The sequence below is a fragment of the Apteryx rowi genome, unplaced genomic scaffold (genome assembly GCF_003343035.1).
Source record: "Apteryx rowi isolate R43461 unplaced genomic scaffold, aptRow1 scaffold_93, whole genome shotgun sequence".
NCBI lineage: Eukaryota > Metazoa > Chordata > Aves > Apterygiformes > Apterygidae > Apteryx > Apteryx rowi.
The window spans coordinates 1620809-1639754 of NW_020451238.1; the positions used below are offsets into that span (position 1 = coordinate 1620809).

An 18946-nucleotide genomic window follows, 5' to 3' on the forward strand; every position below is an offset into this window, starting at 1 on the left:
CGGCGCGGAGCCCCCGCGCTGCCCAGCCGCCCCCTCCCGCCTGCACCTCGCCTGCCGCGCTAGAAAGACAAAGAGCAAGAAGGTCCCCGGGCGGCGGGGCGGCGAGCGGCGCCCCTGGGCGCGCTGACCTTCCGCCGAGCGAGGCGCCCGGCCCCGGGCAGCTCCGGCCCTCTCCGGACGCGGGGAAGGAAACCTCCTGCTTGCTTTCGGCACTTCACTTCGCACAGGCACGGAGAGCGATGCCATTCCGCAGGCACCAGAGAAAGATCATCTTCAGTCACAGCCTCCTCCCTTTTAGGGCTCACAGCRAAACGGGCAGGCTTTCAGCTCAAGCTACCACTGGCCTCCTTTTTTTAAAACCATTCACCTGCCCACAAAGCTGTCTCACATTTGCTGAAAGATTGTCTTGATAAACCAGTCCTTAGCAAAACGAATGCCAGATGTGCTGTATCTCGCATCCAACGTATCCTATAACAAACCCAGGGACTTCGCACCAGGGTATGGCATGTTTTTCCTCTCCTTTCATTGCTAGGAAGCTGGGAGCACCCAGCTTTTACCCGAGAGCCGAGGCCGCGAACCTCCACGAAAGCAGGGAGGAGAGAGGGCCTCCCACCCTTCCTAGCTCCAGGACCTGACCCTCTTTCTGCCTCTTGCAAGAAACTGCCAGAAGGATATGTATTACCAAGCACAGAAGGACCTCAGATCTTACAAGAAGGAGACCTAGGTAGGTGGGTGTAAGCCAGCCTTAACTAACCTGAAGGCTTTTCCACCACAGACCCACCCCAGGGGTGGGAGCACCTGCTTACCTAGCGCTGCAACTAAAGCCTTGCCCTCAGCTGCAAGCCCTCCGCCAGGGCTGAGAGGCAGCTGGCCAAGGGCTGCCTCCAGCGCGACTTAAGTAGCGTTGCTTTAAGTGACGAGCCAATGGCCAAGGGTTATTTCTCCTCTCTTTCATGCTAGGCTCCTGCAGCRAATTGAAGCAATAAATAAATCCACCACTGTAAAAGCTAGTGCCTGAGCAATAGTAATTAGGGGCTGAAGGCTGCTGGAATCAAATTAGAGACTGCCCCTGGAAAATGGGGATAGTCAAAGACAGCGAGAGCAGCTCTAACACAGAGAGGAAGGCAGGTCGCAGTTGAACGTTCTGTAATTCTCAGAAGAGTCACCTTCGCACAGCAAACGTGGTCTTTTCATCCGGGTTTTGGGTTCCCTGAAAATTCTAAAAAATGCTTCCAGTGTCAATGTAATTAACATCAATCCTAGCAGATAAACATGAGAAGGTAGCATCTCCTACRGTGACACTGAGGACAGGAAGGAATGTCTCAGACCTATTTAATCCTAATTTCAGCTTTCCTGTTACTGCCAAAGAGATGCCAGGGTTCCAACCGAATACTACAACTAAGGCTTTGTATTCTGGGGACACAGAACAGGGTAGAACTGTGTGACTCAACTCCGATCCTCAATTGCTTAAAAATAAATATCGTAAAGGCTCCTCTTTAGGTTGACAGAAGCAATGGTAGGGTATTTCACAAAGTTTCAACTGAAGCAAAGTATTTGCTTCACTGGGGTGGGGAAAAGCACTCTGAGTCTATCTGAAGCAGAGTAATTTAGAGGCAACTGGTAGTGGCCCTTAATAAAATACTTAAAGATCAAAGTAAAGCAAGAGAAATGTATTTTGTATGAACGTCTCCTGTACCTGTACAGCACTCATCTCTCTCCCCSCCCCCTTCTCCTTGCCCAATATTTCTTTAATTAACTAACTAAAATAGTTCAACTTCTGTTGAGGCCATCCTGGTATAGAAAAGTAACATTCAATTTAGACATGCACATGGATACGTGCCAGACCTTTATACACTGTCAAAGAAAACATTATAAAGTCTATATCCATAGGGCACTGAAGTAGCTACTCTGGCATGCAAAACAACGAAACTGAAAACCTTCCTGGATGAACTTGCCAAATCTTACTCACATAAGAAGTCTCTCACGTTGTAAACCCACAGCTATTTCTGCAAACCATGCAAGACTGGCATTGCTGGAGTTTGAAGCCCCACCTTCTGGGGTCAGGTTGTTAATTAAAAACTGAAATTTTGCTTTCAAAAACGTAACAGATGTTCGTAGGCCATCTGGTTGAAAAATAAAGTTTGAAAATGTGATGAGCCAAAGCAAAAACAGTATTTTTTTTTAAAGACAAAATGCATTTCAAATCTCCTTATTTCTTAGCCACATGCAATATTTCAGAGGCCTTATGATTCTGAATGCTTGGATTTGGCCACGCTGAAGTGAAAGAATGGAACTAATTACATAAATAAGAGTTATGGATTAGATCCCTAAGGTAATACTGAACTTCCAAATTCTGGCAACAACAGTCTATCCATTAGTATCAGACTGCTGACTATACTCCAACATTTTTTTACCCCTCCCAATTTTTTCCCCCTCAGCTGAACCTTAATTTCTTACTCTGTCACATTTTTTTCCAGCTGCAAAAATAGGAGGAAGAACTTCCTTCTTCTGAGAAATTAAAAATTTATAAAAAGGAAGGGATTTAATTTTCTGGAATATGGAGTACAATAGTATATGGTCCAAACTCTCTTTTTTATTTTCTCCCATTACCCTTAAAAATTCTCCATCACTAGTGCTGCACTCTAGATTGATCTGCTCTCAAGGGTTTACAGCTCTGCCTGGAAACATAACATACGGCTTCAGTGATATGCAACTTCCATAAACCCAACAGAGCAAGAACTCACCAGACGGGTCAGGAATGACGGCTAACCATACAGGCAAAAGCACCACAATTATCCATCACAACTCGCACTACCAGACGGCCGATATTCATGTAAGTGCTGCCACACCAAGGAATTTTTGTAATTGTTTTGTGAATCTCATATAGCAAATAAACCAGGTAAGTGAGAGTATTAAAGAACAGTACACCATGATGTGCCAGCGTGCCCCATTTTAATGTTTTTAATACAGACAAATGAAAACAGAAAATTATATCCCCAAGGGGCATTTTGAAAGATCTTCTTCTGTTAGAGTTTTCATCRTTTCTAAATATGCTTGAAAAATTACCTGAGCTCTTTCAAAGCATCCGCACTTGCTCCAAAAAGGCCCTGCTATAAATAACGGCTCCWCCAGAATATTGCTAACATTCTCACCAGCATGGTTTTGAGAATCTTGTTGCTTTCATGCTGCAAAGTTAGAAATGGAGACTAAGCCAGATAGCTTTAATCAGAGGGTAAATCATATATAAATGGGGGATAATTTTATGTGTCATCCCTATTTAAGAATCCAGTATTAAAGAGAGGTCAAAAGGACCACAAGGCTGAAGACCAATGTGACAGAGAGGAAGCAGACACTGGCTGCAGAATGGGGCACTGGGAATTCCAGCAAGTTCAGGGGATTTTCATGTGTACACAAACACAGCTTCCATCTTGCTACATCTAGTTTCAGTCAACTCCACTTCATCCAAGTTGTCATACGACAGGATGAGAACAAGGACAGGCAGGGGACAGCGCTGCTGACATTAGAACTAAAGGACAAAGGAAGCTAGATGTCACTGCACATAGGTCGCAGTCACATGAATGACCTATGTTTCTTCCCAGCAGCTTCATGTAGATTGGCATTGACTACATACAGGGATAAAAAATAGAAAAATCTCCTCCAGTTTTAAGGAAAAAATTAAAATGGTGTTACATTTATAACAGAATGACAAGAGCAAGAAAAACAAATCAAATATATGACTGGTACTGTAGCCATAATTTCATACTGTAGTTATTGGAAAGGAAAACAAGGACACTGAAACGCATGAAAGAGCCAGTATTAGTCATTTTTCATTTCTTAGATTTGCTTTTAGGATTTTCCAGGTGATTTGTGACTTATTTCAAACTGAACATTACAATAACTTGCTCAGAAGACACTGGATTAGCTTACGCCATTCTGTTTCTTGTTCAGAGAGCAAACGTGGTTTGCCGTTATGTACTGGATTGATAGCTGTCTGGACTGTCAACTGATTTTTATGATAGTTTTCCAGGTAATTACTATCTTCTCCAAAACAACAACCTGAGGCTGTTTCAGATCTCTGTGTTTGAAATTCTATTCCAGTGCAAGTTTCTTGTATTTGAAATCCTTACACATGAAAATAGACTGCAAAGAAGAGSTAATGGAAATGAATCTTTCCGGGTTAGAAATAGGGAAACTATAATTCTTTTCAATCTTTAACTATAGCATCCTGAAAACACCACTCTGCCAACAGCTAAATATACATTTTAGTTTAAGTGCCTAAAATGAGCTCAGACAGCATTCTGTAACCCTCTCCATCACCACAACTACAGTTAAAAAATAGTCTGTTTAGCCAGCAATTTGGTAGCTTAAAGAGGGAAGCAGTTTTTTACAGCAAGAGTAAGCTCTGACATTTATTTTAAACCAAAGGCTGTAATTATAGTTGGCACTCGCTCTCAGCCTGCCCCTGGCCACCTTTGGCCAGTCTGTTCTCCGTCACGCCGAGGACTTCAGCGAATGACTCCACGCTTGTGACAAAGCAACGGAGCGCCTCGTCCGAACCATCAACAAGAGGGCCTGAACTAGCAAAAGGCTCAGTAATTTAGCAAAGTTGTCATAACCGAACATTCATTTTTTGACTCTTTCAGCATTAATTCAGTTTATGGAGACTGCAGAAAGGGAACTGTAGAAAGTTTTTGGTTTTAAAAGCTTGTTGAACTCTTCAGGTCAAAAGCTCAGGGGAAAGGAGACTAACTGCTTGCTTGCTTGTTGGTTCTAAAGTTTCTGGAAAACATTTTTGCTGCTACCTGTGGATCTGCAAGGGCAGAGGCTTATGAAGACCCACTGACTACTGTGCAGTGCCTTGAAAGCAAAGGTCTACCTCACTGGTACGTATAAAGATCAAGGCCTATAATAAGAAAATCTTTTCATAAAGATTCATAAAATTGAGAGATATAGTGCAAAAAGGTTTTGTGAGGATTTAAAATCCTTCTTCCTGAACATCCCATCTGGACTAGTGCAGTAGTGTGCTTGGGAAATAAAAGCACAAGGAATAAAACTTTTAAAAAGCCAGTACAATTCTCTATGTTCTGCTGTCTGAGCTGAGAAGCAAATAAGCAGCAGAACATGAAAAATAAATCATAACTTTAAAATGTAAGATGTTTTTCATGTTAATTATCAAGAAGTAAATGCAACTACAAGGTTGTTTTTTAAAAATCCTGTTAAACCTGATATTACTCTTTAATGTTTTAATTCTTGCATTTGAATGTTTCTGKTTTTTTTAAGACATGCTTAATAATTACTTGAGGTTATATTCACTGATCTTGCAACAGTAAGAGACTTCATCGAAAGAACAACCTAGATGCCCCTTTGCATAATAAGGTACACACAGCAAGTAGAGTCAAATTTGGATGTGTTTCTCTAGATGTATTCTTAGCAGAAAACATAGTTTTACTACTAAAGCCATGTAAAATTATGAAAAATTATTATGAAACTGTGAATTTGTCATTCAAATTAAATAATTTTAATTCAAGTCTGGCACAATTTCTGGCACAATTTCAGGCCAAAAAGGTTAACAGTTGTGTAAATTATGCTCACTTTTGCACATCTTGCCTTTCAGTTGGTTCCAAAATCTCATTCAATAAAAATTCACACAAAACAAGTTGGGACTGTCCAAGTCAAATGAAACTGCAAAAATATTCCTAAGACGTTTAGAGCAAATATGGTCATTGCTTTGCATTTATAATCATTAACATAAGCCAGTTGCTGTCCTGCTGACAAACATTAGATGGCACTTTGGAATTTAGTAGCTACCATATAAAGTTGCAGAGCACATCCTTAAGAGATGAAGTGTGAGACATGAAAGTGAGGTACTTCTGCTGATAGAGAAACAGTGAGATATTCTGCGAAGGTGTGCGTCTTTGAGCTAACAGATGTATTTTCAACCTGCAAATGTAAAGCTATGAAATAGTATGTAATTGAATTTTGAAAAAAACAAATATTGCAGGAAAAAATAAAATAATCCTTGTCTTACCAAAGACAGATTGGCAGTTTCTCAGTCACTGAGTTCCTTTTATTTATTTCTTTTATTTAAATTTCAAGTGATTCCTTTGGGATCTACCTTTTAAGTCCATTTGCTGACAAATTTTTACACAAACAATTCTCAGATAACCTATCATATTTTGAGTGGATTTTGCTGCATGCCAACATCTCTGAACCCCAAATAATTCTAATAAGAGGAGCTTAGCATGTTTCTTATCAAATCCCATCTGGAAAACACTTCAGAGGTTCTGATCCTCTTTAGTTGTAGCTGAAACCAGTGCTAGTATTTCCCTTCACCTTTGTATCCATGTTTTTACCATCTAAGGCCTTACATGAAGACTAAAGATTAATCTTATGGGAAAAGCTGCTAGCAAGGAATAGAAGAACCAGGAGATGTAAATTCTCAGGGGAATTCTAGCGGCTTCCCTCTCTCAGGGGCTCTCCTATGGGATATGCCAGGTTGCCTGTTGCACAAACCCTCTTCTTTTGTGAGCCTTGTGCTATCACATTCCTGCTGCGAGCCAGGAAGCAGGTTTCRTGATTCCTCTTGGAATCTGGCTAATCCCAGCAGAAAGGTGAACAGCAGGAGTTTCTTGAGCTCACAGTGGTGTGATATGCCATATTGTCACTTTGGAAAGACAAATGGCTGTATTTGAAACGCCTGCAGTAATTCCAAGATAGCTACTGCTCTGCCTGAATTCCTGTAAGGAGCAGGCTGGCTTAGCAGCACTGTCTTAAGCAATCAGTACTTTGCCTATGAGAAGCATCAGCCCCTTCATCCTGGTTTCCACTGTTGCTGAGCTACCAGCAAAAGATCCTCCTGTAAACCAGGAGCTGTTGCTTTCATGGAGAGGGGACAGCGCCAAGAGAGAGGAGGCAAAGGCTCCCGCCTCAACTCACCAGGGACCATTCCTAACATATCGGAAGCCAGAGACCATGCCCCACCTATGGGGGACACCATGTCTTCCCAAAAGGCCGCTCAGTAATAGCTCCTGGTTCAGCTCCTAACTTTGCTGGGATTCAAAGGCACAGCAAGTATCTCTCAGCTCACACTGAATCCTGATCTAAGAACTCAGASACTCGTTCTCCTATGGAATCATATTTCTACCCCCCCTGCCCAGAGCTGTCCTTTGAATAGCTGCACGTATGCTGTAGCTGAAACCCGACCCAGGGCATTCCCAGAAACTCGGTAAGACTACTCATACATACTGAATTTACAGGAGCAGGCCAGGGGCATAGCTAGTGCATGTGTAACTGCACAGTGATCTACAGGCCAAAAGGACGGGAGCTGAATTACAAAGACAGGGGAGCCAGGAACAGGGCACCAGCAGCTGGCCGGACAACAGGCATGGTATGACTCCTCACACCAAGGTCTGTCCTAACCTTACTGTACCCCTGGATCAGAACGTACAATTCTGTGGTCTCAGCTGGTTTTACAAAAGAATTAGGACCACCCTGAGAAATTCTTTCACATTTTGCAGTTTGCTCTGTAGTAGCAGAAATGGAACATGCCTGGATTAACTACCCATGAGCTTTTTCTTAGTATCTGGCATTGTAACGGGACATAGTCCTGTAGCACCGGGAACTTTAATGAACGCACAGCATTGTTGTCTGTACCTGACCTTACCTGCGAGGGAAAATGCGAGTCCTTTTCCATGCTGTCAGTCCCTTACTATGAGCACAAATATATCACAAAGAAAGAAATGCTCTACAGCCAAGAGGCACTACAGACTATAACTAATTAAATAAAACTTGACATACTTAGCAAAGATAGAAATGCATTCTGGATGAGATGGAGAGGAAAACAAAGGAAGCTGATGACTTCCAGTACGGCACAGGAATCATTTTTTGGTTCTTCCCTGCATATATTCAAATAGATATACRATACTAAAGCATCTACCTTTTTAATATCAAAGCACTGGGAATGGTCCCTGTACTCTAACAGTCCACATTGCTTTTCTAAGAAAATACCATCAAGTTAATCTTTCTAAGTTACATTTTGGGCATCAATAACTCTGCTGTCTGTATTTCATTACACTTGTTAGAGATTCTCTGCTCTACACTGAGGCAATCTGAGCTATTTTTTTCTCCTTTTTTTAAATTCTTGCCATGCATTCTGCTGCACTTTTCAGTTTGCCTTTTTCTTGAAACTGACCCTCAGTTCACAAAAATGTCATTTTGGCAGAAGTCAAAGGTACCTCAGATTAACATACAAGACTGAAGAATATTGATGCTTAAGTATGGCTGCAAAAACCTCACTAAATACATAAATAAATAAGGAAAAATGCATTTGTTTATTTTTATCAGGTCTTATTTCTCTGGAACATGAATTGCAATATAACTGATAAAAATCTTAACCATGAAACCATCTTAACCATGGGCTTTGTTCCATAAATTGACTTTTCTTGAACAGCTAGAATCACATTTGCAGAGTGGAGAAAGAATGAATTAGATGTTATTATTAGCTTGGTTGATTACTTGGCATTTCACGATGGCCTTTTGGGGGATTATTTCTTGGGGTAGGGGATGGGGTTTTTTTGTTTTATTTGTTTTTTTTGGCAGGAGTGTTAAATGAAAAAGAACCAGTCTGTGATCTCTTCAAGTCTCTTCACTCCCACTGACCTCTCTGCTTCCCTCTCAACTCTATTTTGTTAATACCTTGGTTAAATACAAAGTTAGGGAGCATCTGCATCAAAACTATATAACAATTTATGAAAAAGTAAGGTCACACATATATCTGTGCTGGAGAAACATAYGAAAAAAATCTCTCATCAGTTATAGAGGTAGGACACTAAAGAAGATAGAGAATTTTGGGCCTGTTTATTACCATTCTATTTAATGTCTGTATAATCAAAGCAACAATATGAAAAGAATGACTCTAAAAACCTCATCACTTAAACCATTTAAATAGGTTTTTTCTGGTTTGTAAGTAATACATTTTTTATTTTGTGCATTTCCTCAGTTTAGAAGCAACAGGTTTTGCACTGTTCCAACTCCCCCACTTTCAGGATGTCTATCTATAAAGGAGAACCATGCACTCCTATGAGTTACAAGGTACAATTATAACAGTATAACTAACTACACTAGCGATCATAGTAATTATATTATTTCCAATTCAAATCTGTAGTGAAACGGTTAAGCTAATACCAAACCACTGGAGAGCAGGCTTCAGTGAATCATTAATAAGCCTTTATAAATGGCGTAATCACAAGCCCTGTTTCAGAGAAATCTGTCTTTCAGTTAGTCACGTCTACGGGACCAAATTATTGTGCACGGTATTACAAAAGGTACAAACAGGCCGTTCGGTTTGGTCGCCAGCACCGTAGTCACGCCACGTTAACCACTGCATTTGCACAAGCACCCAGGGCTGGCTTTGCAAGGTGACAAGTCAGAAGCTTCGGTAAGTACAAGGTGTAATAGCTACAAAAATATCAGATATTTTTAAGTTACATCCATCAGCATCACATCATTCTGATTCTGCTTGATCTGAATATTAGAAGTTGTAGCCCATACAACACACACGCACACGCACACAGAGAGAGTTTTATGACCAGAATCAGCAAGCCCAATTCTCACATGGTGTGAAAAAGCACAAGAGAGTGACAGGATGAAATCTTTGAAGCTGCTGGCCTAGCGCGGAGTCAGAAATGTATCAGTGAAGCTGCCTGGACTGAAGTTTAAATGTGATCCAAAGTTTGTATTTTGCTTTTGGAAATTAAAATAAGCTACTTTACATAAGCTCTTAGGCGAAAAGAGCAGGTAACTTAAACTGATTTAATTTATGGTTGCAGACCTAGGTCTCTGGACACATGTTGTTGACTGACAGAGCTTCCAGAAAACATACTACAGAATCTATAGGTGCAGTGTGCTCCTGTCACTGCTCACTTTGCTCCTGAGGAACAGGACTGCAGCAGAGCTGCCTTCCCCGGGGCACTACTGTTCCTGGAGGAGTCCATCAAGTACAGCCGAGTTCTAGAAAACTTGCAACATGACTACCAATTTAAAACCACCAGGTTGTAAACAAAAATACCATTCTAAGAAAAAATGTACACCAGGGTGAATTTATGCTGACAGCCTTTTTTATACCAGGCTCTGTAAATATACGTATACACACACACACAGTGCTATATTCTACGTGTCCATTACGTTACACTAACACATACACATACTCAGAATCTCCATTTCAGGTTCAACCTATTCCAGTGCCTCTTAAGCCAAATGTACCAAATAACACGATATGATCCTTCTTTGCACCCATAACTGTAAGCAAAGATCTGGTTTCTGTCGTTAATACCATGTAACGTTTGGCAGCTTACATACCTTTCTTACCTATAAGGGGGAGGATAGTATCTACCTTTTGTGCAACAGTGGGAAACCCTTTTCAAAGCCCTGTAGGACATTGCAAGATCTCCAAAATCAAAGTACTTTCCTACTGTATTTGTTGGCAAAATAGGATTATTGAATGCTGTGCTTTACTTTGGTTATGAAGCACTAACAGGAATGGAAATTGTCAATGTGTACCAAGGGGGAAGGAGTCCTTCAATGCAAACATTTTTGTTCAGCTCCCCAGCCGATCAGAGTTGACAGAGCTTCTTTAAAACCCATGGAGCCATGCCAATTTAAACCAACTCAGGATATGACCTTGGAATTAATACGTTTTACATGTCTGATGTTTTAATAAAAGAAAAAAGAGAATATTATTTATTATTAAAAAGTTATGCTCTGAATAGTTAACTGTCGAGCGATACTATTGCAGCTTTGTGCATTCCGCCTGCTAAAGCGCATCCCCTGCACACAGGCGCTTTCGTATCTTCTCCCTGTCCAACTTGAGTTCCCACTGTGAGGAACAGCAGAAGGCTGATTTGGAAAGAAGTGAAATAGAACCAGGCAGATTAAACTAAATCCCTCACACATGAAGAGTATTAAGATTTATCAAGCTTGTAAAAAATATCATCACCAGAGACTAACCTTGTAGAAGACACATGATAGGTGCTACTCACTAGTGACTTCGAGGCTTATTGGACTACGCCTGCATTGGTAAAACGATAAAAAGGCAAAGTCTCACTCTGCTGCCAAGACTCCCACAGCTTGGGATATTAAAACAACAAAAAACCACATTTTTTACATTCTTTTCTTTTACTGCAGAATTTAGGCAAGCAGACATAAGGACACGTTATCAGCCAGATCTGCTCTTTTTAGTACAACCCGATTTTTACTTTCAGTAAAAAATAGCCATGGCCAGCCCTGCGGCTCCCACCACTCGAAGCCAGAGTTAGGGTACTCAGTCAGGAACATCATTAAAAACTGGAAGGATTTTTAGAAGACTTTTATTAACCAGATAAACGCTCTATGATTAAAATGTCATTAAATATTACATTTTCACAGTAATGAAAAGGTTTTCAGTAAGTACCTAATGACCAGAGGGTTCTTAGTTTGGAAAAACACTTTGACTGCTTCGACAACCTACAGTAATGTGTACATCTTCTAAAGCCTTTCCCTAAAGGGCAGAGGGGGAGGGCATGCATTTGCAGCTGTGGCTTTGGATCGCAGTGCTCCCGCCACGTTGGCACATCTGCCAGGAGTTCCAGGGCTGAAACACCCTCGTTCATGCCACAGGAATACACTCCGCACRGCACTCTAATCGAAGGCAGACTTAAAGACCCTTGGAAGCTACATCTGATGCAAGTTATATTTATCCACTTWTTCAACAGCATTCGCCACATGCAGCATTTTCTCCCCATTCACCAGAAATGGTGCTGGTTTACAAAGCCAGCTGCCCATATGGCACTGGCTCATTATTGCCTAGCGCAGGCAGGAGAGATGGGTAAAAAGCCTCGGCACCACCTGAAGGTTTGGCAGGCACTGCCTTCTACAAAGGGCTATGAAAGCACAGATGCTTTGGCCACTACCTCAGTAAAAAACTAGTATTAATGGGAGACATTTCAGCAACCTTTAGGACCACTTATTGTGAGGATACTATCTCCCARAAACCCCTTCTTTGGGAAGAAAATTCCCATTAAAGAACAATCCCAGATATTTCTGATTAATATCTGAACAAATCATTAAAGGTTTGTTTAGCTTGTTCACAGAACCAGTTTCTCCCCTTAAAAACAACCCTAAGATGCTTTTAGAAAAATCCCACGCATTTTCTTAATTTAAAATTACTAAATCTATGTACAAGTCTTTTGGCAATGAGAGTACATCCCCGACCTCATTTGCAGATCTGATATTTCTTGTTAGGGGCTGAAAGACAATATTTTGCTACATGGTGCCATATACACTCCCATCAAATGTCAACAAGTGCATCAAAATTCACCTGGGTCACTTGGGTAATCAAAACTGGCTCCGAACAGGCAGAACTCACTTTCTACTAAGTGAAATGAAGGAAGTGCCTAGGACAAGGTGATATTGTTATAGAATGAGTTTAAAGTTGGTATTTAAAAGAAAAAAAGAAGTGTGGCTGGCAAAAAAATCCAGAATGAATTAGAATAATTTGCATAAGACCTTGATTTTGTCTTTTGAGGACTTCAGGAAACTATTACACTTCTGGCACATTGCCTCTATTGTCTTTTCCCTTTTTTTTTTTTAAGGCTTAATTTTATTTTCTAAGAAGGGAAGAAGCTTGGGAGWGTATATTACAAAGAAGCGTTGAGCGCGACTCTGATAGCAAAGCCCTGACTACGCACACTTCACTGACAAATCTCTTAGCCAAATTCCACTCCAACAATCAAACAACACAGAAAACTGAAGCCTGGTTGCAGAGGTCATTAAAAATTACATGGCACTCATAAAATGGAGTTAACCCTTGATTCATGCCCAAATTCCAGGATAACTATAATACATATGATCACCTATACAGTTTCCAAATGGAAAAGCTACTAATTGGGTAATTTTGTAATATTACTTACAACGTTAGGTTGAATACGGTGGTATGTAGAGACTAGTCAGTCSTCTCTGAAACACAGCTTTTCAGAGATAGTTGCATTTCACTAGTGAGTTAGCAATCCCTACAAAGTGTAGACTGTCTTTTGCTTTGTGTACTCTYGACAATGAAATGCAATATATAATAGTAAAGCTGTAATCCTTATATATGCTGAGTAAGACTGAAGGTACAAATTTCATCCTTCATTTAAACACCATTAAATTAATTCTAGTAAGTCAGAGAGGAATTTGGCCCTCAGTACATTTTATGAAAATTCACTGAAATAACCTTACACTAATTCTTAACTGTGCATGTTTAGCTAATCAACCATTTTATTTCATATACAAGCTGCCCTAAAAAGCTCAACATTAATTATTTATGAACTGAAGCCCTTTCTTTTCCCAAAGCAGCAATGAGCTGAACATACACAGATTCAGCCCGGGGGCACGTCCAGCAGCTATTTTTCCACAAGTGTCATGCAGACTGCAGTACCTTAAACTCTTCTAGTAAGTTTTCTAGAAAGTGGTTAGACCTTAAGCTGTAACACGAGAAAACTCATGCTTCATCAGTTTTGTGGCTAAGGTATTTCATTCTGGAGCTGTTAGTCAGGCACTTTGCACAAATTCATTCAGAAAAGGTGAAGATGAATTTGTCCTTTGCTATAAAAACTATGTAAGCACATCTCCCCTCTCATCAGCCCTGCTGCTAATCAAGAAGATAACGACCTACACCTCCTACCAGCTAATGTCATACTTTTAGCCCAGCCAGTGCAGGCCGGTCCTTTCACATGAAGTCCCATACCGAAACAGCTACGTGCGCAGTAACGTGGCAGCTGTTAATGGAAGAGCTATGCTAACRTAATATAACATAAGGTCTGCCCAAATACAGCCCAATACAGATAGAGTTGTAAAACAGTCCGGCATAATTGGGAACCAGCTTTTAGAATCCCCATAGACTGGAGCTCCTCTCTCAACTGAACAGTGTTTTCTTAGGAAACAGACCTTCACAAATAGTACTATTGCTTCTGCATGACTTACCTTGCATGTCAGACTCATTTGCTRGTTTAAGTAATTTAGAGATGCAAGGAGTTTATCATTATACATTTAAACAGTTAAAGAACATCATATTTCAGGCAAAACAATATCTGGAAATCTCAAGCTATCAAGAAGCCAACAAAGTTTGCATCATAAAAATAAGTCCATCATTTGAATATACATGGGAAACAAATTATGAAGTCCCCCCTACACAAACAATAAGACTTCGCAGGAGGGAAAACCCTACTTTTCATGCTATTTGCTCTCYTCAGAGTCCAACTGATTTCTAATGGGAATTTTGCTTGCTACAGAGATTATGATTTAGCCTTGGTTTAAAATCACCAGAACATCACTATACTTGTAGCAAGTGCAAAGGTTTAGAGGAGGGTGTGAAGATCTCTCTTTATAGTTTAATACTCAGAGATGCATACATTTTTACAGAGTATCCCATGAGCTAAGAGGAAGTAAGAGCAACATCTGAGCCAAAGCTCTGAAAGCTGGGCTATTAAATTGATGAGTGCAACATATCAGCTCTGGGATACTGGTGCTTCCCCTTGGGCTATGGAATGAAATGCAATGACAAACAAGTTAGGAGATGCACCTGACTTTCTGGGATGGGAAATTCTGGAGGAGGTGAACTCTAGCAACAGGTAAGATGAGCAGGCTGTTACCTGCAGTACAAGCTGCTGCCAGGCGGTTGCCAGTGGCTGACCATTGCCAATGTTGCAAATGCTCATTCGGTCTGCTGGCTGATTGGCACGCTCAAGTTGCAAGGAGACATTGCGCCGCTCTTCCTCGAGTGCACGGGTAAGCCGCTCGAAACGAGCCTCTTGCTCCTTAACAGAGGCTAAAATGCTGGCAGCAGACCTGATATCATAGTCATCCATGATTGTTTTCAAATGCTCCTGCCTGTTAACTGACCAGGGCAAATGGAAAGGGTTAGGTAAAGGGGTGGAGAGGGCACAGGTCAGAGGTGAAGAATAAAAATGCACATTGTTAGTCACCCTACTAAAATAGTGTTCACTCTAGGAAGCAAACTCTACCGCTCTTTGAAAAGACTTCATTTCCATCCACTGATTTGATTTTAAATTAAAAGTAATTAAGCCAAGGCATCGCTGTTCAAAAAAAGAACACATGCTCACCTCGGATAGAATTCCTTTGATCTTTTTTCTGAAATTGCTCTGTCTGACAAGGGCTTTTCATCCCTCTTGCAAAGCTAATTTCACTGTGCAAACAATAATGTAGTTAAAAGAACTATACAAAAAAAAGATACGAGGAACACAACCTTTCTCACTACAGACACCTGGAATTTTTGCCTTTTACAGGCTAAATAAGAAGTATAACATTTTTAAGACAGAAATTTTATGGTACAAGAAAACAGTTGTGTCCATTTTTTCCAAGTGAATGGAACCCCCTAAATTTAGCAAGCAGTGGCTGAAAATAGTTTTCATTTTTAAATTGTAGGAGTACACTACAATATGGAAAACACTTTTGAATGCAGACAGTGCAATTGCAGTTGAAGTGTGTTTGATGATTTCAGCATGGCAGCCAGTGAAACAGTCCTTCATGCAGCTGTTGGCTAATAATGTAAATGAAGAAAACCAAAACCAAACCCAAATATCTTCCATGGAAAACACACAGGACTGCTTGTGTCTCAAATTTAGGAAAAAAAACAAGAACTCAAAACCCAGCTATGTGGGATATATCTTCTGCCTTATGTCTTCTCTAGTAGGTTATGAAGTATTCCATTTAAAACCCTATTACCATCTGTATGGCGTGTGCAGGAAAACTTCCCACTGATTTCACAGATATAACATATGAACATCAGTTAAAAAGTTTTCATAAAAAATGTAAAATCAGCAACATAATACAAGCTTGAATAGCAGTTTCAACAGAATCCTTTCACTACAGCTAAACTGGTAACTAGTTTACTACTATTAAACTAGTAAACTACTTATTGTATCTCTAAGCTGAGCTCACAGAAGGCAGTATTCTGAATTCAAGAAAAGTTCATATTCTATGCTAAGAGATACAGTAGTTAGAAATTGTCCCTCTGGTGCTTCCATAAGAGGGATATTATTAGATATTAAGCTGCATGTTTTTGCACAGTTTGTAGGAAGTCGTAAGTAACCCTGTAGTCTCTTATTTTCTGCCAAGAGGCCCAAAGACACTGGGGGCAAAGGAAACAGACCCCAAGCAATGACATACACCTTTATTTCACAGGAAATTACCTGACAGGTATTTCTGTTGCTCCACAGGTCATTGTTAACTCCAAGGGAGCTGCTTTTGAGAGGAATGGGGGTGATATGAAATCACATTGGATCCKGGACAAGGACTACTGCGTATTATTCTCATAATGTTTATATATAACAATGATTTGAGCCTTTCATGTCTACAGGCCCGTAAGCATAAGTTATTATACAATATAAAGGCTTTTCTTATGCATGTATTGATTTAATTTCTGTTGATATTCTGGAAGAAAACCAAAACCACCACAGGGTTTTCCGGATGTTACACTCTAGTCAGAACATAGACCAAGCTGTCTGCTTCGGAAATCTTCCACTCTGAACCTTGTTTTGCAATGCTAGATCATTAATGGGGTACAAAACCTTCAGACAGTGTTTTAATTTCTGCCAAGGAGAATCACAACTGTGTAAAGGATAGGATGACTTTCGGGAAGTCCATATAATGTGGGATGGTACTGTGCGACTCACCTGCTACATCGCAGCAYGACTTAGCCCTGGCACAGCTATGAAAAAATGCGGCCAAACTTTCTGGACGTAAGCTGGCTCACGCGCAGCCAACTTGCGTGTGCCTGCTTCTGTGCTCCCCTGCTTTGCACAGATGGAGACGGCTTGGTTTGCTGTCTTTCCTCTCAATAGTGCAGACATGCTCACAGACTGCTTAGAAAGAGTCTGAAAGAAGTAGGATTTCACAGACCCAGGCATTAGTCAGACTGTGGGAAAAGCACACTTGGAGGGTAGAAGGTTGTGTTTCTGAATATATATTTTTATTTAAGACAGCTACCTGGTCACTAATTTTCACCGCTGTTATCCTAGAGCAGACAGAACAGCCTGACCTCAACACAGATGCACGTACGCCTCCGATGAGGGGAAGCTCCAGGCTGAAGGAGTCAGAATGGAGCAGGGATTAATGAACACAGAGAGGCTCCTTAGAAGTGCTGCAGAGCAGGAACTTTCCTGAGTCACTCCCTGCAGGGACCCATCTTTCTCAATCTGTGGTGCCCTGGGAGGCCCAGCTAGCTTAGCTAGGTCAGTTAGGTGACTGAATTAGTGGGAGAAAGAACCTAAGTGGCCAAAGGTGCAGGTCGCTGGAGCACTCTAACACAGGTATAACTACTTCTCTTTATAAAAAGTGAACGACTTACAGGTGGAATCATTCTCCGTGTCACACAAAAAGGAGAGGATTTTAGCTATCAGTACAAAGAAGCCTGATGTCTCTACTAAAGCTTGTGTTTGTTTCTTCTTTTCCAGCAGTTTACAAAGTACTGAATAATGTTTTTAGAGCTTCAAGTGGACTGTGCTTTCAAGGCATAACTCAGAAGCAGACAAGGGTGCTGGGTCCCTTCTCAGCCTGACACTGGGAAAAGTTTTGTCTTCCTCAGTTCCGCCAAACTGGGAGAATATACCTGCATGTTCTCCCCAGGTGCCTCAAGAGGCCATGCCAGTGTAAGGAACTGGCCAGACTCCACAGCCATCCCCTAGCTGGTCCTGTGGTGGAGCACAAGGGGAAGGGATAACCTCATGTTCCTTTTGCCCAACTCCTTGTGTATCCACTCAGGACCAAGGGTCTTAATACGGACAAAGAACCTGCATTAGATGGAAAATATTAGACTGAAGGGGACTGCAATCGTACATGCAGAAAGAGAAAAAACATTCCTTTCTTCTAGCTCTCTTAAATGGTGCAGGGCACGACAGCAGCCAGTCCTACGTGCAGTGTTCGGGTGCACCGATGACACGGGTTCTGTAATGCTGTTCTTTAGCAGGGCCATTCCCTCTCGCTGGCGGTAGGTAGTTCATCTGATAAGACAGAACCTCCTTTGTTTTCTCCAGCCCTCACTACACTAATCTCTCATTATAAATATTGCAGCTTAGTTCTCCTTTAGTTAGTACTCCTCCAACTTAAATGTGGGTTACAAATTTGATCTTGGATGTATTCATACCAGGTGAACTTTTGATAAAGATCCAACCCAGGATGAAATGCTTCTTTTGCAAGTTAACTGATCAGTAGACCCCTCTGGAAATCCTATTAAGTACTGGATTTGGCTAAAGGAATTTCTCTCAAGAAAAAAAAACCAACACAGTTTGAAAACTGACTTAGACATCACAGAGATAAGCAAGTATACACACACCAGAAGGAAATACAAGTGCAGCATTGAAGTCCTCAGCAGCGGGTCAGAACTGAGCTCTTATGGGAAGTTAGCACTGCAGAACTAATCGTGCGTGCTCTAATTATTTACTGTGTATCCTCATGGAGACCAGAGTTTTATCTAAAACCAAATCCTACTAATTAACCTGTCTCAGATTAAATTTAAGTTTAAAGATTTAGAAAAAACTCCTATTTACAGAGAACAGAAATGAACCTCGCATGAGAATACRTAACTGCACACCTCATTTGTTTGACCTGTGGATTTTTCAAGAAATTCCTTGCCTGCAACTAATACAGCTCTTTCCAACATGGGACTGTGATAGGACATAGCCAGTCTCCATTATCTTTTGGGGGCCCAAGTGGTTGGATGCTTCTATGGGCTAACTTCAAAAAGTGAATCAATTCAGAAAGTGCGAAGAAGATGACAGGATGTAAACTACAGTAACTAAATTCAAAACAATGCATTCCCTTTAGAATAGACAATGAAAGTTTTCATTCTAAGGAAAATCATTACCAACAGCAGCCTGAAGAACTGAAAGTACCTCCTGTAATACATGATTCTGAA

At 40.9% G+C, this 18946-nt stretch overlaps 1 protein-coding gene across 2 annotated transcripts in view; it reads right to left on the reverse strand.

The window, feature by feature from the left end:
• The window catches only part of ARVCF (ARVCF, delta catenin family member), a 174467-nt gene extending 159588 nt beyond the window's left edge, over positions 1-14879 (reverse strand). For both annotated transcript variants that reach the window (XM_026091942.1, XM_026091943.1), the window contains exon 1: positions 14664-14879. In XM_026091942.1, coding sequence (XP_025947727.1) covers positions 14664-14879 — 216 coding nt within the window. The remainder of the gene's footprint in view (positions 1-14663) is intronic.
• Between the last annotated feature and the right edge of the window lie 4067 nt (positions 14880-18946).